The 15,829-nt window shown below is 54.8% G+C and overlaps 1 protein-coding gene and 1 long non-coding RNA gene across 2 annotated transcripts; both read left to right on the top strand.

The window, feature by feature from the left end:
- Window positions 1-4,401: 4,401 nt before the first annotated feature.
- LOC119099520 (uncharacterized) lies at window positions 4,402-9,377 on the top strand. Its single transcript, XR_005094391.1, has 4 exons — window positions 4,402-4,464; window positions 5,059-5,173; window positions 8,214-8,348; window positions 9,348-9,377. It is a non-coding gene; the product is annotated as an uncharacterized LOC119099520 (long non-coding RNA).
- Window positions 9,378-9,397: 20 nt separating this feature from the next.
- LOC119099519 (putative phospholipase B-like 2) lies at window positions 9,398-14,563 on the top strand (the record flags this gene model as incomplete). The annotated part of the gene is given in 7 exon segments (XM_037222676.1): window positions 9,398-9,429; window positions 10,056-10,238; window positions 10,690-10,819; window positions 11,163-11,261; window positions 11,645-12,238; window positions 14,026-14,121; window positions 14,123-14,563. Coding segments are annotated over 7 exon segments (1,197 nt in total), but the record flags the coding sequence as incomplete, so codon positions are not given.
- Window positions 14,564-15,829: the final 1,266 nt, after the last annotated feature.

The raw sequence follows: 15,829 nt of genomic DNA, 5'->3' as shown, positions 1-15,829 counted from the left end.
GTTAACTGTTGCTGAGCAAGCTCCAGCCACTCCTGATTCAGCTTGTTGGGTAGGCCTCATATTGCTGTCATACCCTGAAAACAGGGTTGCCATGACCATTTCTTTACAGCTGTGGCAGCACAAGGTCATGCTGGCAAATGGCCATCTCACGCTCGCCAGCATCTGGCTGTTGCCTCAAAACCGCTATGGTTGTCTGCACGTGGAACTTGGGCCTGTGGTCCACGAAAATTCCGAGGTTGTTTTTGGTACATACCACTGAGTTTTCGGGCCATTCATTAAGAACACCAGCTGTGGATTGGAGGCGCCGGTTTGTATTACCTTACATTTGAATGCGTTGAAAGATTGCTGTGGTCAAGTCCGGTCGACCAGTGTGCTCCGGCCACTTGACCATACAACAGGTCGATTTGTGAAGGAGACGCAGTCACGAGCCTCGGGACACAACACCACATTGTTATCATCTGTGAACATTTTCATCGCACGTAACACGTAAGCTGGTAAATCGTTTAAGGGGGGTGTTTTGCATTTGAAGATATGGAAGCAAGTATCATTGTGATGGCATAATCTTACTGATAACTACTGGTGTGTTGTTTAGTAAAAAAAACTGCTCACTACGCCATGATTTCTCTGTATAGTAAATATGATGCTCAAAGATCATTGCTTGATAAAGTCATCGCTCCTTACACAACATTTATTGAGAGCCAGTGGTAATAGGCTTATTTCTCAGAGACAAACAGGAGAATGGATATATATATATATATATATATATATATATATATATATATAATACAATAATGAATAATATATCTTAATATATAATAACAAGATTATATAATGAAAAGTATAATAATAATAAAAATCATAAAAGCCTTATTACGACGTCATGGATGCCGGGGTGACCTTGAAATAGTCCCCCCAAATTGTCTGCGCGTTTTCGCGGGCGTGTAGCTCAGAAACTAGAGGGGTTTAGATTTTAAGATGGATAGGGCTGTGAACTGCACCGAATCTGAACAATCTTCAAGATGGCTAGTTCAGTCAAAGCCCCATACAAATGTGGAACACTTCCTTTAACGAAAATGATGAACATTGTTGGTCTCAGCACCGATCGTTGAGGGTCTGTACTGAGACGCCGCTGCGGCGTCGGTCCGGTCACTTCGAGCCCTGACACTGCACTGGATGCCTCCGGTTCGTTAGGAAGCCCTGGTCCAGTGCAGGATATAACCTCTCAAACCCTCAGCATGGAGCTCGGAAAGCGGTCCGTTCAGAAGCGTGAATCGAATGTTGCCGGACCCCGCATTGCATGTCGGGTGTTTGCCGATGCACGCGGCATGAATGCTTGGCCCTCTATGGGAAGCATGCTGCCCAATTTCGTAACTGCACTGCGGTCTTAATATCATCTAAAGAAACGCAGTCTTTTCGCCCCCGCAAAGTTTTGGTCGCATGCCGTTCTTTAACACTCACCCTGATTCGCCGTTTTCATAACGCAGGCTGATAAGCGGGAGGAGGTCAGTGCGGCCCCCCTGCTGTTTCCAAGCTAAGAAAGTCAGAGCCTGGGGGAAAATATCAGTGGGTTAGTCTCAACGCGATCTCGCGATTAGTTATGGGCTTATGTTGCTAGACCAATAATTGGCAACATTATGTCTTTGTCACGGAATTCAAAAATCAAACATATTCACGAACAGCAGATGTATTCAACCATACATACCCATCTATACCAGGCCATGGTTCGTAGCGACAAAAAAACAAGCATACTTGTTTTTTGTTTGGTTTATGTATTTTGAGCATATATGTATGATGTATGACTCCGTCTACGTAACAACATCGGCCCGCGGAATCGTTAGTTTTTTAACATAAGCTTACAGTTTTGAACTTTGAATGTCACTGTTGCAAGTTGCGGAGTTGATGTGTCTCGGTGTTTGAGCTACGAAATCAATTCAGGTGACTGTATGCCATGTTTAACAGGCGTGCACGTCAGGCCGTGGTCGTGATCGAGGCCACCAGCCCCGGCAGTGCCGCTGAAACAGTGAGAAAGTGATCAACTTTGAAGGCCCAGCCTGGTGGTTACGCATTCTAAAAGCCAGTGTTTTCGAACTAGTCATATATTTGCATATGGTTATCTGTAGCAAGAACCACACTTATTGAACGTTTGTTAATGTCGGGTTATATTGAAACATTTAAATTGCAATCTCTTGGATGTGCTTGAACCTTCTGTAGCAATCAGGATTGAACACATCCAGGTTCCATGTCCTGTTAAATGGATTGCTCCGCATTTATCTGGGGATTTGAACTGGAATAGTTATCTTGAGGACCTTCCGATGCTGTTCAAAATCCTGCCTTTCTCGAGACTGAAGCCCCTGTAGTTTCTGAGCTAAACCCCCGCGAAAATGGGGAAAGGTGTATTAGGGGGAGTGTTTCAAAGTAACTTTGGCATTCATGACGTCATAGTAAGGTCATTCAAATCCTGCCGTTCCGTAATCCATGCGGCGATCAAGGCAAAAGAAAAATCGAAGCGTTCATGTCTGGCATTCGTGAGTGCGTTTTCCAGATATAACGGCCGTCCATTGGCTCGTAATCACTGTTGTGCAAGGCACAATGACTTAATCAAACCATGATGCATTGAGGACTATATTTACTAAACGGAGCATTGTACTGTCTATAGCAGGCTTTTCCACTTAAAGTATACCAGTATTTATAAGTGACCTTATTTCATCATATCTGATGCTTGGTTCAGTATCTTCAAATATGACCCGTTCCCTTTAACTTTATAACGGAACATGCCGCGATTGCGAAAAGCTACATGGCAGCGGTCGAAACCGGCCCGGATCCTGGTTGTTCGGCATCGCGGTGGCGTGAGGTTCCCACCAATCGCATCAGCAATATCGCGGGCATTGTCAGCACCGAATGATGCGGGGAGCGATGTCACGGTCACGGCCACGTGCTCGCGAGGGTGAACTGACCGACCCGTTTTTTTGGTTTTCGTTTGATTAAAGTGCTCCCACCTTTGGGGCATATTTCAAAAACATACTCCAGTGAAACCTCAGGACTAGTCTAATAACGGCACTGGATAGTGTCACTACAGCACCGTCAAGACGTGGTACAGATATCTATTTTGTTTATTTTCGCGCCCAAATTACGCGTGTCAGCGCTTAGTAAGAGCTTCCCCACACTCGCCACCACGGTCGTCTGACAGCCACCGTGCGCACCTCCGGTGCGAATAAAAGAACGCTTGTGATTGGCCCGGCGGGGATCATGTCATGCTCCCACTCCCAAAGCCGAAGTGCGCTGCGAAAAAAACGCTGTGGTAAACGCCAAAGGGGAGAAATCAGTCATACTATAACGTTTCGTTGAATTCGTGTGATGAAAGCTTCATGGTCTCATGCATTTTTGTCTAACTGAAGTGATGCAAACTTTCGTGACATGCATTACACAAACATTTTGACAAATGAGTGCGTTACAAACATTTCAGAACGCACACACTGGAAAAAGCAAGGCGAATTAAATGTTTTACCATCGAAGTGACGAGCAGGGAGTCGAATGAGGTTTCTCCGGCAGGGTCGGTTACTTCAAATCAAAGTTCATAATTGTCCAGATGGATTTCACGAAAACTAGTATTACCGATCAAATGGTACGCGTCTGATGTGACTAAATGAAAAGTCAAAAGAGGTGGGATGCTCCCTTTAAGGGTTGGTGTCAGATCTCGGCAGCAAGAGCAGATGGGACATAAAGCCGACTGCGTGATGTGTCTGTCGGTGTAGCTGTGACGTGGTGGGAGTGTCTGTCGGTGTAGCTGTGGCGTGGTGGGATTGTCTGTCGGTATAGCTGTGGCGTGGTGTGAGTGTCTGCCGGTATAGTTGTGGCGTGGTGTGAGTATCTGTCGGCGTAACTGTGGCATGGTGTGAGTGTCTGTCGGTATAGCTGTGGCGTGGTGTGAGCGTCTGTCGATGTAGCTGGGCGTGGTGTGAGTGTCTGTCGGTAATAGCTGTGGCGTGGTGTGAGTGTCTGTCGGTGCGGCTGTGGCGTGTGTGAGTGTCTGTCGAATGTAGCTGTGGTGTGTGTGTGAGTGTCTGTCGGTGCAGCTGTGGCGTGGTGTGGCTGCTGGTTGATTCTGGCGCCAGAACTTTAGCAAAATTTTCGCTTTTCTTTCGAATCGTATGTTTGTGTTTTAGCCCATTCAACCTCCCTGTTGGTTGTTAAGTATAAGTTTGCAGTTGTGCACCGTATGTAAACCTAAATGGATTCGTATGTTTTGTGTTACAGGCTACATAGAAGGCACATAGTGTTGCTCTCCGAAGTTCTGAATGAGAGTACTTTTAGCATGCATGGCTCTTGCAGCCATGCAATGTGAAAGCACTCGCGTCGATTGTAAGTGTGACGTACACTGAAGATCACAGGTTTGAGTTTCACCTCTGGCGCTGTCGATAATTGGGTTGCCCGAGCTAATCTTACCAGCAAGTACAATGAGACTGGGTAAGTATATATGGTTGAGACGTGTCATGAGTCATCAGTTAATGTTGCCAAAGCTTGTTGTGGTCATGGTCTAATTCATATTAAAGTGTGCGATTTGTTGTTTACTCATGCTCCGAATGGCTGTAGCAAAGGGCTCATCTTTCAACAAGGTAACGGTTTTGTAGTGATCGAACCGTCACCGAGTAATGCCCACATTCCCACCGTCAGCCGGCAGCCTCCCCGATCCCTGCCCGTTTCGCTTACATAACAAGGGACGGTCTTGTACGTGGTCATTACTTAAGACCTTTGCTTTTATGCTTTCGTTGGGTAACGGTTACCTTTAACGGGCATGTCAACGCATAGATTCTATGGGAAATGCTATTAGATCGTCATATTTCTTGCATCTAGAGCATCTGCATTGGGATCTAATCTGAATTGTGATTGTATGAATGTTTGTTGTGCCGTATAAAACGTTAAGGTTGTCGAATACTCTATTAGTTTACAACAACAACCTCAGCAATATTTTAGCCCCGTTTCGCACGTATTATTAATTTATGCGTCCATGCAGTCCTTTGTTGTGTAGAATGTCATCTTAAAGAATCACCTGCTCACCAGGTGGGATTTCCTTGAGGTGCAGACCAGCGGTGACTTCCCCGACACTGTTCAGGCCTACGCTGCTGGCCTGGCGGAAGCCAACGTCACCCGCCACATGATTGTCATGCACTGGAATGTGAGTATACTCTCCTAGCGCCACCGTCAGCTGTTGACCCGACGTGGTGCCAGCTATCCGCCTGGCATGTGGTGGTTGTCGAATGGGCTGATCGGCCGACAGCTACACGACCAGGGGTTCGGGACTTTGGACCACCTGTGATTTATTTTGGTTCACTCAAACTCGCCCGAGGGACCATCACGCTGGTAAGCAGCAAGATTTGTGTTGCGGCGGTGGACCGACGAGAGAGGTCACGACCCAGCAGACGCCTGTTGCGGCGGTAGATCGGCGAGGAGGGTCACGACCCAGAGCCTCGGCCATGTGGACGATGAGAAAACCTGAACTGATGGTGCTAGATGCCTTGGGGATCCACACAAATGGGTCAGATCAATGCATCTGAAAGTCCGTCCTCCGTGAAAGCCAAATGGGTTTGCCATGTTGAATGAACGCTCACTTATTTGTCTCGCGCTCACTGTCTCACAAATTGCATTGGCTGACCAAGAGTCTAGCCACCTCTGGCAATATCAGTCTACAAAAATAAATTGTAATGGCTTACAGCTATGCTCACTGACCAAAATACTTATAGAAAACCTACAACTATTTTTGCGCGAACTGCGGTGGTGGTGAGCCTGGTTAGACGCCCGTGTAGTTCCCACCGTCCAGTCTCGCTCGGCTTAGGGCGTGGCGTGTTTCGATCAAGACCGATCTCGAAAAAGCTGATGGCACTGGCCACTTCTTGGTCACATACTATCAAGACGTTTTCTGCTCGCCTACTGGCGCTGAGGGGGCCGACAGTGCCGGAACCGCTGACGATTTCCAGGCGGTGTATGTTCATATACCATACAATGTGGATTCGCATTTTTTATTAGCGTTGTTCGACAAAATCTGACATAAATTCCCAAAAACGTCAACAGCACCAAAGCCGTACGAGTGTCTGGTTTGTGCTCGGCTGCTCGTGACCGGCTGCACGCGTTGGCATGCATTTGCTAGTGCGATTGTCCATTTTCTCCCCCGTCAAACGGGTTTGACCTCACATTGCTGCGACGGCGAGATCTGTCGAGGTCTGGCTCCAGTCTGGACTTGCGATGTGCGTCCTTTCAAAATTGGTAAAGATCACGTTCATGCTAATGGAACGCGGAAACTTGCACGTTGTCCACATTGTGGTGCTGCACGAACATCAGGCTTGAGGGTAGATTCTGAAGAACAAAAAGCGTTCCGTATTGCTAAGAACCGCGCGAAGACGCGATGATTGGTTGCAGAACTGCTGGCTTGAAGGATGTGTGACGATCGGGGCGGGTCACTCAGGAGGAAAGTCGTCTTACTGTGCCAATAGCAGCCGCATGGACGGCAGCCGGTCTCGAAACCACGACATGTCGATTACAAACGAGATTCGACCTGCTTCTGTCACGGTCACTGCGTTTCCGTTTGTGGTTTTCAATCCGCCATTTGTGGTGTGGTTCGACACCAGGCAGTGACTCCTGCGTTGGCGCCGGCGAAGGCTGTCGTTAGGCGGCACAGGTGACGACGGGATGCTACATCACTGCGACAGCTGATTGTTCGTAAGCTGTCTTCGTAGGCAGTTGAGATTATCCTCCTCTTATTCAGCCTCTTTAAAATGTCACGCCTGCCTGGGTTTTACTGAACAAGACTTCATCGATAAGACAGTAGCTGTGCCATATTACTGGGAGAAAAACCGGGAGAATGGAGACATAGGTGCGTAGATATTACAGCAAAATGCTTTTATCGAAACGAATAGCTGATGCGAATGTCCACCTGTGCTATTCGTTTCGATAAGGACACATTACCGAAATATCAATGCATCTATGTCTCCATTCTCCTGGTTTTTCGCCGATGAATAAGGCCATTGCTGCTGTCTTATCTATGTGCATAATGTTCCTTGCAAATGCGCTTGACAACTTGACGAAGAAGACTTCACTATTGGTTTATTTCTTGAATACAGAGGTGGGCGATAGCGATCCGGGTTTTCAGCCCGCCGAGTGCGGGGCCAGTTGGGTGACACCTGAACTCCCGTGGCAATAGGGAAACGGTGCTTCGGTAGCGTTCTGGCCGTGGGAAGGGCGCAGCTGGACTACGTGTTTGCTCAACGGTGAGCCTGTGGGGTCTGCGAGGGGGGATGCACTGTGCACCATGGGACTGAGTCAGCTGAGGGTAGGTGTGGGACTTTGCACAGGCGCTCACCAAATGAGGAATTTACCTGGGTGCGTGACGCTGATTGATGGGTGAAGATATTTCAGGTTTGGGAAAGCTTATGTCATCACTTACTGGTGGCATTGTGGCAGTTCCTGTAGACGAGAACGAGAAATGCAGCTATTCTGGCTTCCTGAAAAATACTGGTCTTGTGTGCTGGAACGGGAAGGAATGGGACGGACGGGAAGGATATGGGACGGAAGTGCTGTTGGGCAACCACGTCCTGTGTCGCAATGTGTGCTCTTCGTGGCTGCTCGTGTTTCTTCTGTGACGGAAACAGCCGTTAGTAGCTAACATATTGTTATGCACTCGTGTTGGTATGCTTCTTACTGCAAAGCGCTCAGCATAAGTGCGACCTTGTGAGGCGTAGGCAATAACTGCTCCTCCAAATGACAGCTTCAAAACACTCCTGTGCATGCTTCCCAGTTGGTCATGCTGACGTCTGGTGCAGTTTCATCTGTACAAACCATTTATTTTGCGTGTTATCGACTGTTGCCTGCACCGCGTGGTGTGTGTGGATGTGGCCGGTGACAGACCTCCCATGACGGGGGTCACCGCTCGAGCGCCCTCCTCCCTCAGAACACGGTGTCTGTATTCGGTGTGTGTGGATGTGGCCGGTGACAGGCCTCCCATGACAGAGGTCACCGCTCGAGCGCCCTCCTCCCTCAGAACACGGTGTTTGGTTCGGTGTGTGTGTGTGGATTTGGCCGGTGACAGGCGTCCCATGACAGAGGTCACCGCTGGAGCGCCCTCCTCCCTCAGAACACGGTGTTCGAGTTTGGTGTGTATGTGGATTTGGCCGGTGACAGGCCTCCCATGGCGGGATCACCGCTCGAGCGCCCTCCTCCCTCAGAACACAGTGTCCGGGTACTGCCAGTGGCAGGGCCAGGAGATGTGCGACAAGCTCAACGGGTTCATCGAGGCCAATGACAAGTGGGTCCAGTCGATGGTGGAGCAGCACGGCGAGACAGATCCCTACTGGCACCAGGTGGGAACCGTCGTAAATGCCACACGCTCGTTCTTCTGCGCAAAATTCGTCTGCATGGAGTTCCAGAGTCCCTTTGTTTCGTTACGCCAACTAGCTGTGAGGCTCTGGCTTCGAGCACGCGCCACGGCGCCGCCGCGCGCCTGCCAACGGTTCGAACAGCAGCTGGTAGGCGGCGGCGCTGTTCTCGCGGACCGGCACCCTATGATGCGCCGCCAGATAACATGTGCACGACTCAGGCAGTGTGTTTTAACCGCTCTCTCAAGTGAGTGATGCATGCCTTTGGTTGACTGCGATGCACTGACAACAGCTCACTCAGGATTTTACATAAAACGAGTCAATCGGAAATGTACTGGCAACTACGCACCCCAAGATTGTACTGACAACGAAGTCACTCAAGATTGTACTGACAACGGACTCACTCAGGATTTTACGGTGGTAATCGCTGTTTTATGGACTGTGTGGTGGGTAGATTTAACTGTGTGTGTTTGTGTATGTTCTCATTGTTATTTTCCTTTTGTCGTGTGACAAAGGCGACGAAAGCCACTTTTGTGTGTATGCCCCAATAAATGGCATGGTATGCAGAGTAAATGTATAAATGGTAAATGATACGCGTGGTGCGCCATCGGTCACGCTACCGCCCCCCTCCCCCCTCCCCCCCCCCCCCCCCCCCGGAGGCTGCCAACTGCTGCGGTGACTGACGAGGACTGGCATGGCGCGCTATCGGTCACGTGACCGCCCCTCGGACGCTGCCAGCTGCCGTGATGACTGATGAGGACTTGAGAAGAGTGGCAGTAGACTCGGATGCCTGCATCTGCATCAATGTTTTGGGAAATTAATGTCGCGATAGCGACATTAATCTCTTTTAAATTAATTAAAAAGCGTTCTTCCTCGAAACGCTCCGTGGAGATCTAGGTTGGTTGAGTTTATAGCGTTTCTTTTTTTCGCGTCCACTTTTACTTCTATCAAGTCCACTTGTGTGACGCGCCTGCCATCCCACAGGTGGACCTGGTGAACCATCAGCTGAAAGGCTCTGAGGACGGCGTGGACCTGAAGCCGACCATTCAGGAGACCCTGGCGTCCGGCTCAGTGACCTGATCTTCGTCCCGTACGCCGTTATAGGTCATGTCCTGCTGCGACATCCACCCTGAGCGGGCCCCGCTCGGAGGGCCTGCCTCTGATGTCTCACTGCTCACTATCGGGCCGTTGTGTTTGGGTTCCTCATCGTCACGCTGTCGCAGCGTAGCTGTACCTGACGCTGCCTCAAAACACTGTAGAAGCAGTGCAGTCATGCGCTTGTCTTAATTTAGCGGTAAACATTGAGTCAGTCATTCTAGACGGGCGTTCTCGGTCCGGTGGCCCGGACAGTGACGTGCCGACTGCGGCGTGTACGCGGCGGGTGGCCCACCTCCCAGTCACCACCAAGATCGGACCAGCGCGTACCGCGGAACAGTGGCCGCCTGCTGTCACCCATGGGCAGCTGGGCGCTGCTTGTGTGTTGTCAGCGCTGGCATGCTTTGGCTCAACAGCCTGGACGTGAAGCAGCTGCACGCCATTGTGAAAATCCCCAACAGTCAGTGTTGTTGATTTGGACACAGCCAGCTCGCACCTGGTGGCACGTTCAGATGGGCGGCCGCGTCCGGTCCGGCCCTGGCAGCGGCTGCGGGAGCAGGGCTGGCGCTGACCTGGCCCGCGGTCCGCCCGTCACAGCTGGCTCAACCTGGCCGGCGACCTGGAGGACCTGGAGACGGCCCTGAAGGACCCGGCCGACCGGCCCGAGAACATCAAGGCCGACTTCGGCGGCCGCGTGCTGGGAGCCGGCCACTGTTCAGCGCTCATCAAGGTCCTGGCCGACGGCGAGGACCTGTACACATCCCAGGTCACCTGGAATACGTAAGCGTCTGTCCGGAATACCGACCTGGCTGCGTCACTGCTGAGGGAAACCTGTCGAATGAAACGGCTCGCCCAACAGGCTTTTGGATTTGACCCGTTGTCGTCATACACGCCACTAGGTGTGACCAATGGCCCTTTCGCGCAGATGGTCCGTTTGTTCTAGCGTGCTTGCTCTATTTATAAAGGCCTGCAGCTACCGAACCGATAATAACCGCTGTAACGGGGCCCCTCGGCTGCAGCGGGTGGGGTGGGCGAGACGTGCATCACACTATTAAGCCTAACGAGACGTGCATCACGCTGTCGAGTCTGACGCGCACGGCTCCAACTAGAGTTGCACACACACTCACACCCCATGCCCTTCCACCCCAGCCACTGTCCCATCCCCGCCTCGCGCCATCGGAAGCTAACCGTATCGCTGCGGCCGAGTGGCTGACATGGCGCGCCGCTCCAGGTACCAGAGCATGCTGCGGATTCAGAAGCGGTACGTGTTCGGGTACGGTCAGACGGGCGGCGCTGACAAGGCGGCCATCGCCGGCCGCGTCTCGTCGTTCTCCTCGTACCCGGGCACCATCACCTCGCAGGTGAGCCGCCGGCCAGCTCAGGTCGCCGCGCTCGGCGGCGCTGCCTGCCACTCGGCTGCGTCGCCAGCGCAGGCTGACCGGGGAGCCCCTGCCGGCCCGATGCCTGTGTGTGCTCTTGAGTGAGCTGTGGATGAGTCAGGCGCGAAGAGGTACTACCGAGACTCAGCCTGGCTGGCGAACGAATAGCAAAGGCTGACCGGGGAGCCCACTGCCGGCACCGATGCCCGTGTGTGCTCTCGAGTGAGCTGTGCTGCGTCAGGCGCGGGGAGGTACTTACCGAGACTCAGCCTGGCGGGCGACGAATAGCAAGGCGATGAAAGCAATGTGTTCCGTGCTCCGTTAGGACGACTTCTACGTGCTGTCATCGGGTCTGGTCACCCGGAGAACGACCATCGGCAACAACAACAACGACCTGTGGCACTTCATCAAGCCGGAGGGACAGGTGAGCGATGCTCTGCTGCTTCTGCAAAAACACCGGTCCTCTGCTCGTGTCCTCTGATCGGTTTTAGAGACTTTGCATCTGTGTTGTCGATCTTTTGTGCATTGTTTAAGTTAAAGAGGGCCGTAAATACTGCCGTTCGGATAGTCAAACGAGGTAGTCTGGACGTATTGACCTGCGTGCACAACTGCTCCGGGGTCCCTAAACGAGTGTCGGCCTAGCGATTGGGGACATGGGTGTATAACTCGATAGGTCGGTGGCCGGCCGCAGCCAAAGGCCACGTCCGCGACCGTATGCCAACGCGACGGGAGAGCGGAATGGAATGCCGGGAGGGGGGGGGGGGGGGAGGTCGCAGGTGGTGACCGGTCGCCACCGCCTGCCGCCAGGTGTTGGAGTGGGTCCGCGCCGCGGTGGCCAACAACCTGGCCACCGACGGCCAGGAGTGGACGTCCACCTTCTCGCGTTACAACAGCGGCACCTACAACAACCAGTGGATGGTGGTCGACTACAAACGCTTCAAGCGGGGAGACACAAGCCTGAGGCCGGGCGTGCTGTGGGTGCTGGAGCAGATCCCAGGCCACATCATGGCCGACGACGTCACCCACGTGCTGCAGCGGCAGCAGCAGTACTGGCCCAGCTACAACAGTCCCCTTCTTCCCCGCCATCTTCAACATGTCTGCAACCCGGCGCTGGTGGCCAAGTTCGGCGACTGGTTCAGCTACGAGCGCACGCCACGGGCGCTGATCTTCCGCCGCGACCAGGCGGCCGTCACAGACGTCGGTGGCATGATGCGCCTGATGCGCTACAACGACTTCAAGCACGACCCGCTGTCGGCCTGCGACTGCCAGCCGCCGTACTCGGCCGAGAACGGCATCTCGGCCCGCTGCGACCTGAACCCGGCCGACGGCACCTACCCGTTCGGCGCGCTGGGGCACCGCTCGCACGGCGCCACCGATATGAAGCTGACTACCACTAAGCTGGTGAGTGGCGCGACGAGCCGGCTGTGCACGGGGCTGGGGTCCGCACCCGCCGCCAATGGCATGCACCCGCCGTCGGTGGCACGCACCCGCCGTCGGTGGCACGCACCCGCCGCCGATGGCACGCACCTGCCACCGGCGTCACGCACCCGCCGCCGATGCCACGCACCCGCCGCCGATGGCACGCACCCGCCGCCAATGGCACGCACCCGCCGCTGCGTCAGATGGGCCCAGGCTGTGACGGCTCTCGAGCGAGGATTTCTCCCCCCGATGGCTGGTTTGGCGGCTGTGTGGTCACTGGCGGGGCTCGGATTCGGTGCCGCTTTTTAAGCCTTGACGTGGGATCGAGACGGAGCGAGATGAGTCCGCGTCGCCGCGCCTATAGGTCAGCCTATGGGGCGAGGTCGGCGGGGTGATCTGACCTGGCAAATCGGCCTGATCTCTCGTTGCGCATGCGCCGAGGGTGCGGTCTACGTCGCACGCCTGCTCAGAGAGCTGTCTTATGAATCTAGTTGTTCGTTCCTTCCTTCATTTTGCAGCTATTGTAAGGAGCGTCGAGGCCGAGACCGGGATGTCTGGGTCACGTCATTTGGACTATATTAAGTCCGAAATCCCGCTATTTCGCCTCGCTATCCTCCTATTCAACAATGTCTGAGCGTGGCATCAACGCAATATGACCAGTGCTGCAGGGTGCGTGGTCGCTGCTCCGGTACAACATGGCCGGTGCTGCTGGGTGCGTGGCCGCTGTTCCGGTACAATATGACCGATGCTGCTGGGTGCGTGGTCGCTGCTCCGGTACATATAACCGATGCTGCTGGTGCGTGGTCGCTGCTCCGGTACAATATGACCGGTGCTGCTGGGTGCGTGGTCGCTGTTCCGGTGCAACATGACCGGTGCTGCTCGTGGTCGCTGCTCCGGTGCAATATGGCTGGTGCTGCTGGGTACGTAGTTGCGGCTCCGGTACAATATGACCGGTGCTGCTGGGTGCGTGGTCGCTGCTACGGTACAACGTGACCGGTGCTGCTGGGTGCGTGGTCGCTGCTCCGGTACAATATGACCGGCGCTGCTGGGTGCGTGGTCGCTGCTCTGGTACCGGCGATGCCGTCTCGCCATTGTGCTGAGCCACACTGATTGTGGTTGATAACCAAAAGCGTAAGACGGCACCGTCGATGATGAATTATTTTGTTCGTTGCCTGTCTGGACAGTTGCTGGCGCCCTCTTGAGGAAGGCCATGACCGTCGCTGTTGTTGTGCCGTTGTTGTTTGGCGATGTGGGGCACAGGCTTTCCTATGTGCTTGGTTGTTGCTTCTGTCGCTCGTCTCTGCACCCTGCGCATCTCAGATTGCGTACTCGGCAGGAGACCCTCTGCACATTCTCGCTATACAGGCCCATTCAAAGCGCCCCCCCCCCCCCCCCCCATCCTACCCGCCCAGTTACGCCAGGCGGAGCTGGACGGAGGGGCCTATAGAAAATAATTGTATGTTTAATCCTATGTCCTTCAGAACTCCCACCTGACAAACATGAAATCGCAGTTTTATAAAGCCTCAACAGATGGCTCGCAGCATCGACCAGTTGGTTAGGCGCCAAACATTTAGCAAAGGCTCGTCGGCAAAGTTAGCTGCTGCGGTGCCGTTCCCAGCGTTCTTTCGTGTTAAGTTGACTACACTGCACGGAGATCGCAGCCAATCCAGGCCTTCAATTGAACAGAAGCCATGCCCAGTGACACGGTTTTGGCAGGTGGCACGATCCATCAGCGGGGGTGTCGCGCTAACGGTCGTCGGGTCTTGCAGGTACCTGGCATGGAGTTCATCTCCATCGCCGGCCCCACCTACGACCAGCAGCCGCCGTTCCAGTGGAGCAAGGCGGACTTCGCCGCCACTACGGCCGCACCAGGGTCACCCAGATCTGTTCAAGTTCGAGCCGATTCAGTGGCGCTGGCAGTGGAAGTAACTGGCGGCACAGACGCCACCGGTGCCGTGAGGCTGCAGAATTTCACCTCCAATCGGCATCAAATCGACGGGTGCCATGCTAATCCTCAGATACTGTACTTAAGCACATGACAGAATGGGCTTTCGTGATGTGCCAAGCATTTATACTCTTGAAAAACGATGGGATACGCGAGCTTATAGGGATCTAGTACAATTATGTGGGTATGTTGCTAATGGATTCACCGGGTACTCGATTGCGTAAGGGCTGTGTAATTTTTGACGAATATTTACCTGAGCTTAATGCACGGGCTCGAGTGTATCGCGTAGCACAGATTGTAACGCGATTAATCGTGTATAATCAGCGGAATCAGTCGGACGTTCAATACAACGAATCATGTGAGCAGCGTTTTGAAGTCGTTCTCGATGGCTTTCCACGGGTCGTAGCTCAGCAGCAGGTCGGTGCTGTCGACGTCCTCGGCGCCGATCCGGTGCGAGCAGAGCGCCGGCCTTCGCCCGAGGGGCTCGCCGGCGGCACTGGCCGCCGACAGGTGGCCGCATGAGCGGGCCGGCGCGGCACCGGGCGGCGGCGGGCTGGCCAGCGGCCGGTACGGCCGGTCCACGCTGTGCAGGGACAGCTGCCCTGGACTGTCCCATTGGGAGCGGCTGCTGGAGCAGGCCGAGCGCGGCGAGCTGCCGCCGACTAGCCCCTGCTGCCGCTCCCAGCTGCGCTGCGTCACGCCCTCGTCGGCCGCCGCCGCCGCCGCTCCTGTGTACTGCCGGATCCGACCGCTGAGCTCGCCGGCGCTGGGCGGCGCGCTGCTGGCGCAATGGCGCGGCTCCAGCTCGCTGGCGCTCGGCACCGACAGCTGGGCGCCGGGCGCCGTGTCGCCGTACGGCTGGGTCCGCTCCCCGAGCTCGGCGTCGGCGCGCTGCGTGATGCGGTCGCTCAGCTCGGCGCGTCGGAAAAACTCAGCCATCTGGCTGAGCAACCGGTTCGACTCGGTCAACGTGTTCAGGATGCATCGCGAGGTGCCAGGCGCGCGCGGCGAGCGCGGACGGCCAGGCGGCGGCGGTGGGCAGGCGGCGTCCGTCTGCACGGCCGCCTCCGCCGCGGCGCCGGCCAGCCGCGGGGTCGTCTGACACGCAGTGCTGCTGGTGCCGGCTGGTCCGGACCTAGCCGTCTCGGCGGCGGCGAGCCTCGGCTGACCGTCGCCGCTGTGCGCCGGCCGTGGCGGCCCGAACATCTCCTCCAGCACGCGGCGCACGAGTCCGGCGGCGGCGTCAACGTCGCGCGGCGCCTGGAGCTGAGTGTCGCGCCGTTCGGGTGAGGTGGTGCTGGAGGAGCCGGCATGCCGCTCCGGCTGACCGTCGGCGGCCCGCTGTCGGCGCCGTGGCCGTGACCGGTGCACCTGGCGTAGCCTCTGGGCGTCGAAGACGAACTCCTGCGCCGGCTCGTCGGAGGGGTTCGAGTCTTGCGCGGACGCCACGTGGTGCGGGTGGGACGACACGTTGATGCGGATCTTGCGCCGCACGGGCGGCTGGAGCACTTCGATTACGCGCGGCGGCTCCTCCTGCTGGCGACAGCACTTCTCCACGATCTCGGGCAGCTTCGCGATAAGCCATTTGTTGTAGTCGCTGGCTTCCCCGTCGGCCATGTCGATGTGCA

Source organism: Pollicipes pollicipes, unplaced genomic scaffold, assembly GCF_011947565.3.
Source record: "Pollicipes pollicipes isolate AB1234 unplaced genomic scaffold, Ppol_2.1 Scaffold_4740;HRSCAF=5597_pilon_pilon_pilon, whole genome shotgun sequence".
Lineage (NCBI taxonomy): Eukaryota > Metazoa > Arthropoda > Thecostraca > Pollicipedomorpha > Pollicipedidae > Pollicipes > Pollicipes pollicipes.
The sequence above is the reverse complement of the archived record's forward strand: the minus strand, read 5'-3'. Positions and strand labels throughout refer to the sequence as shown.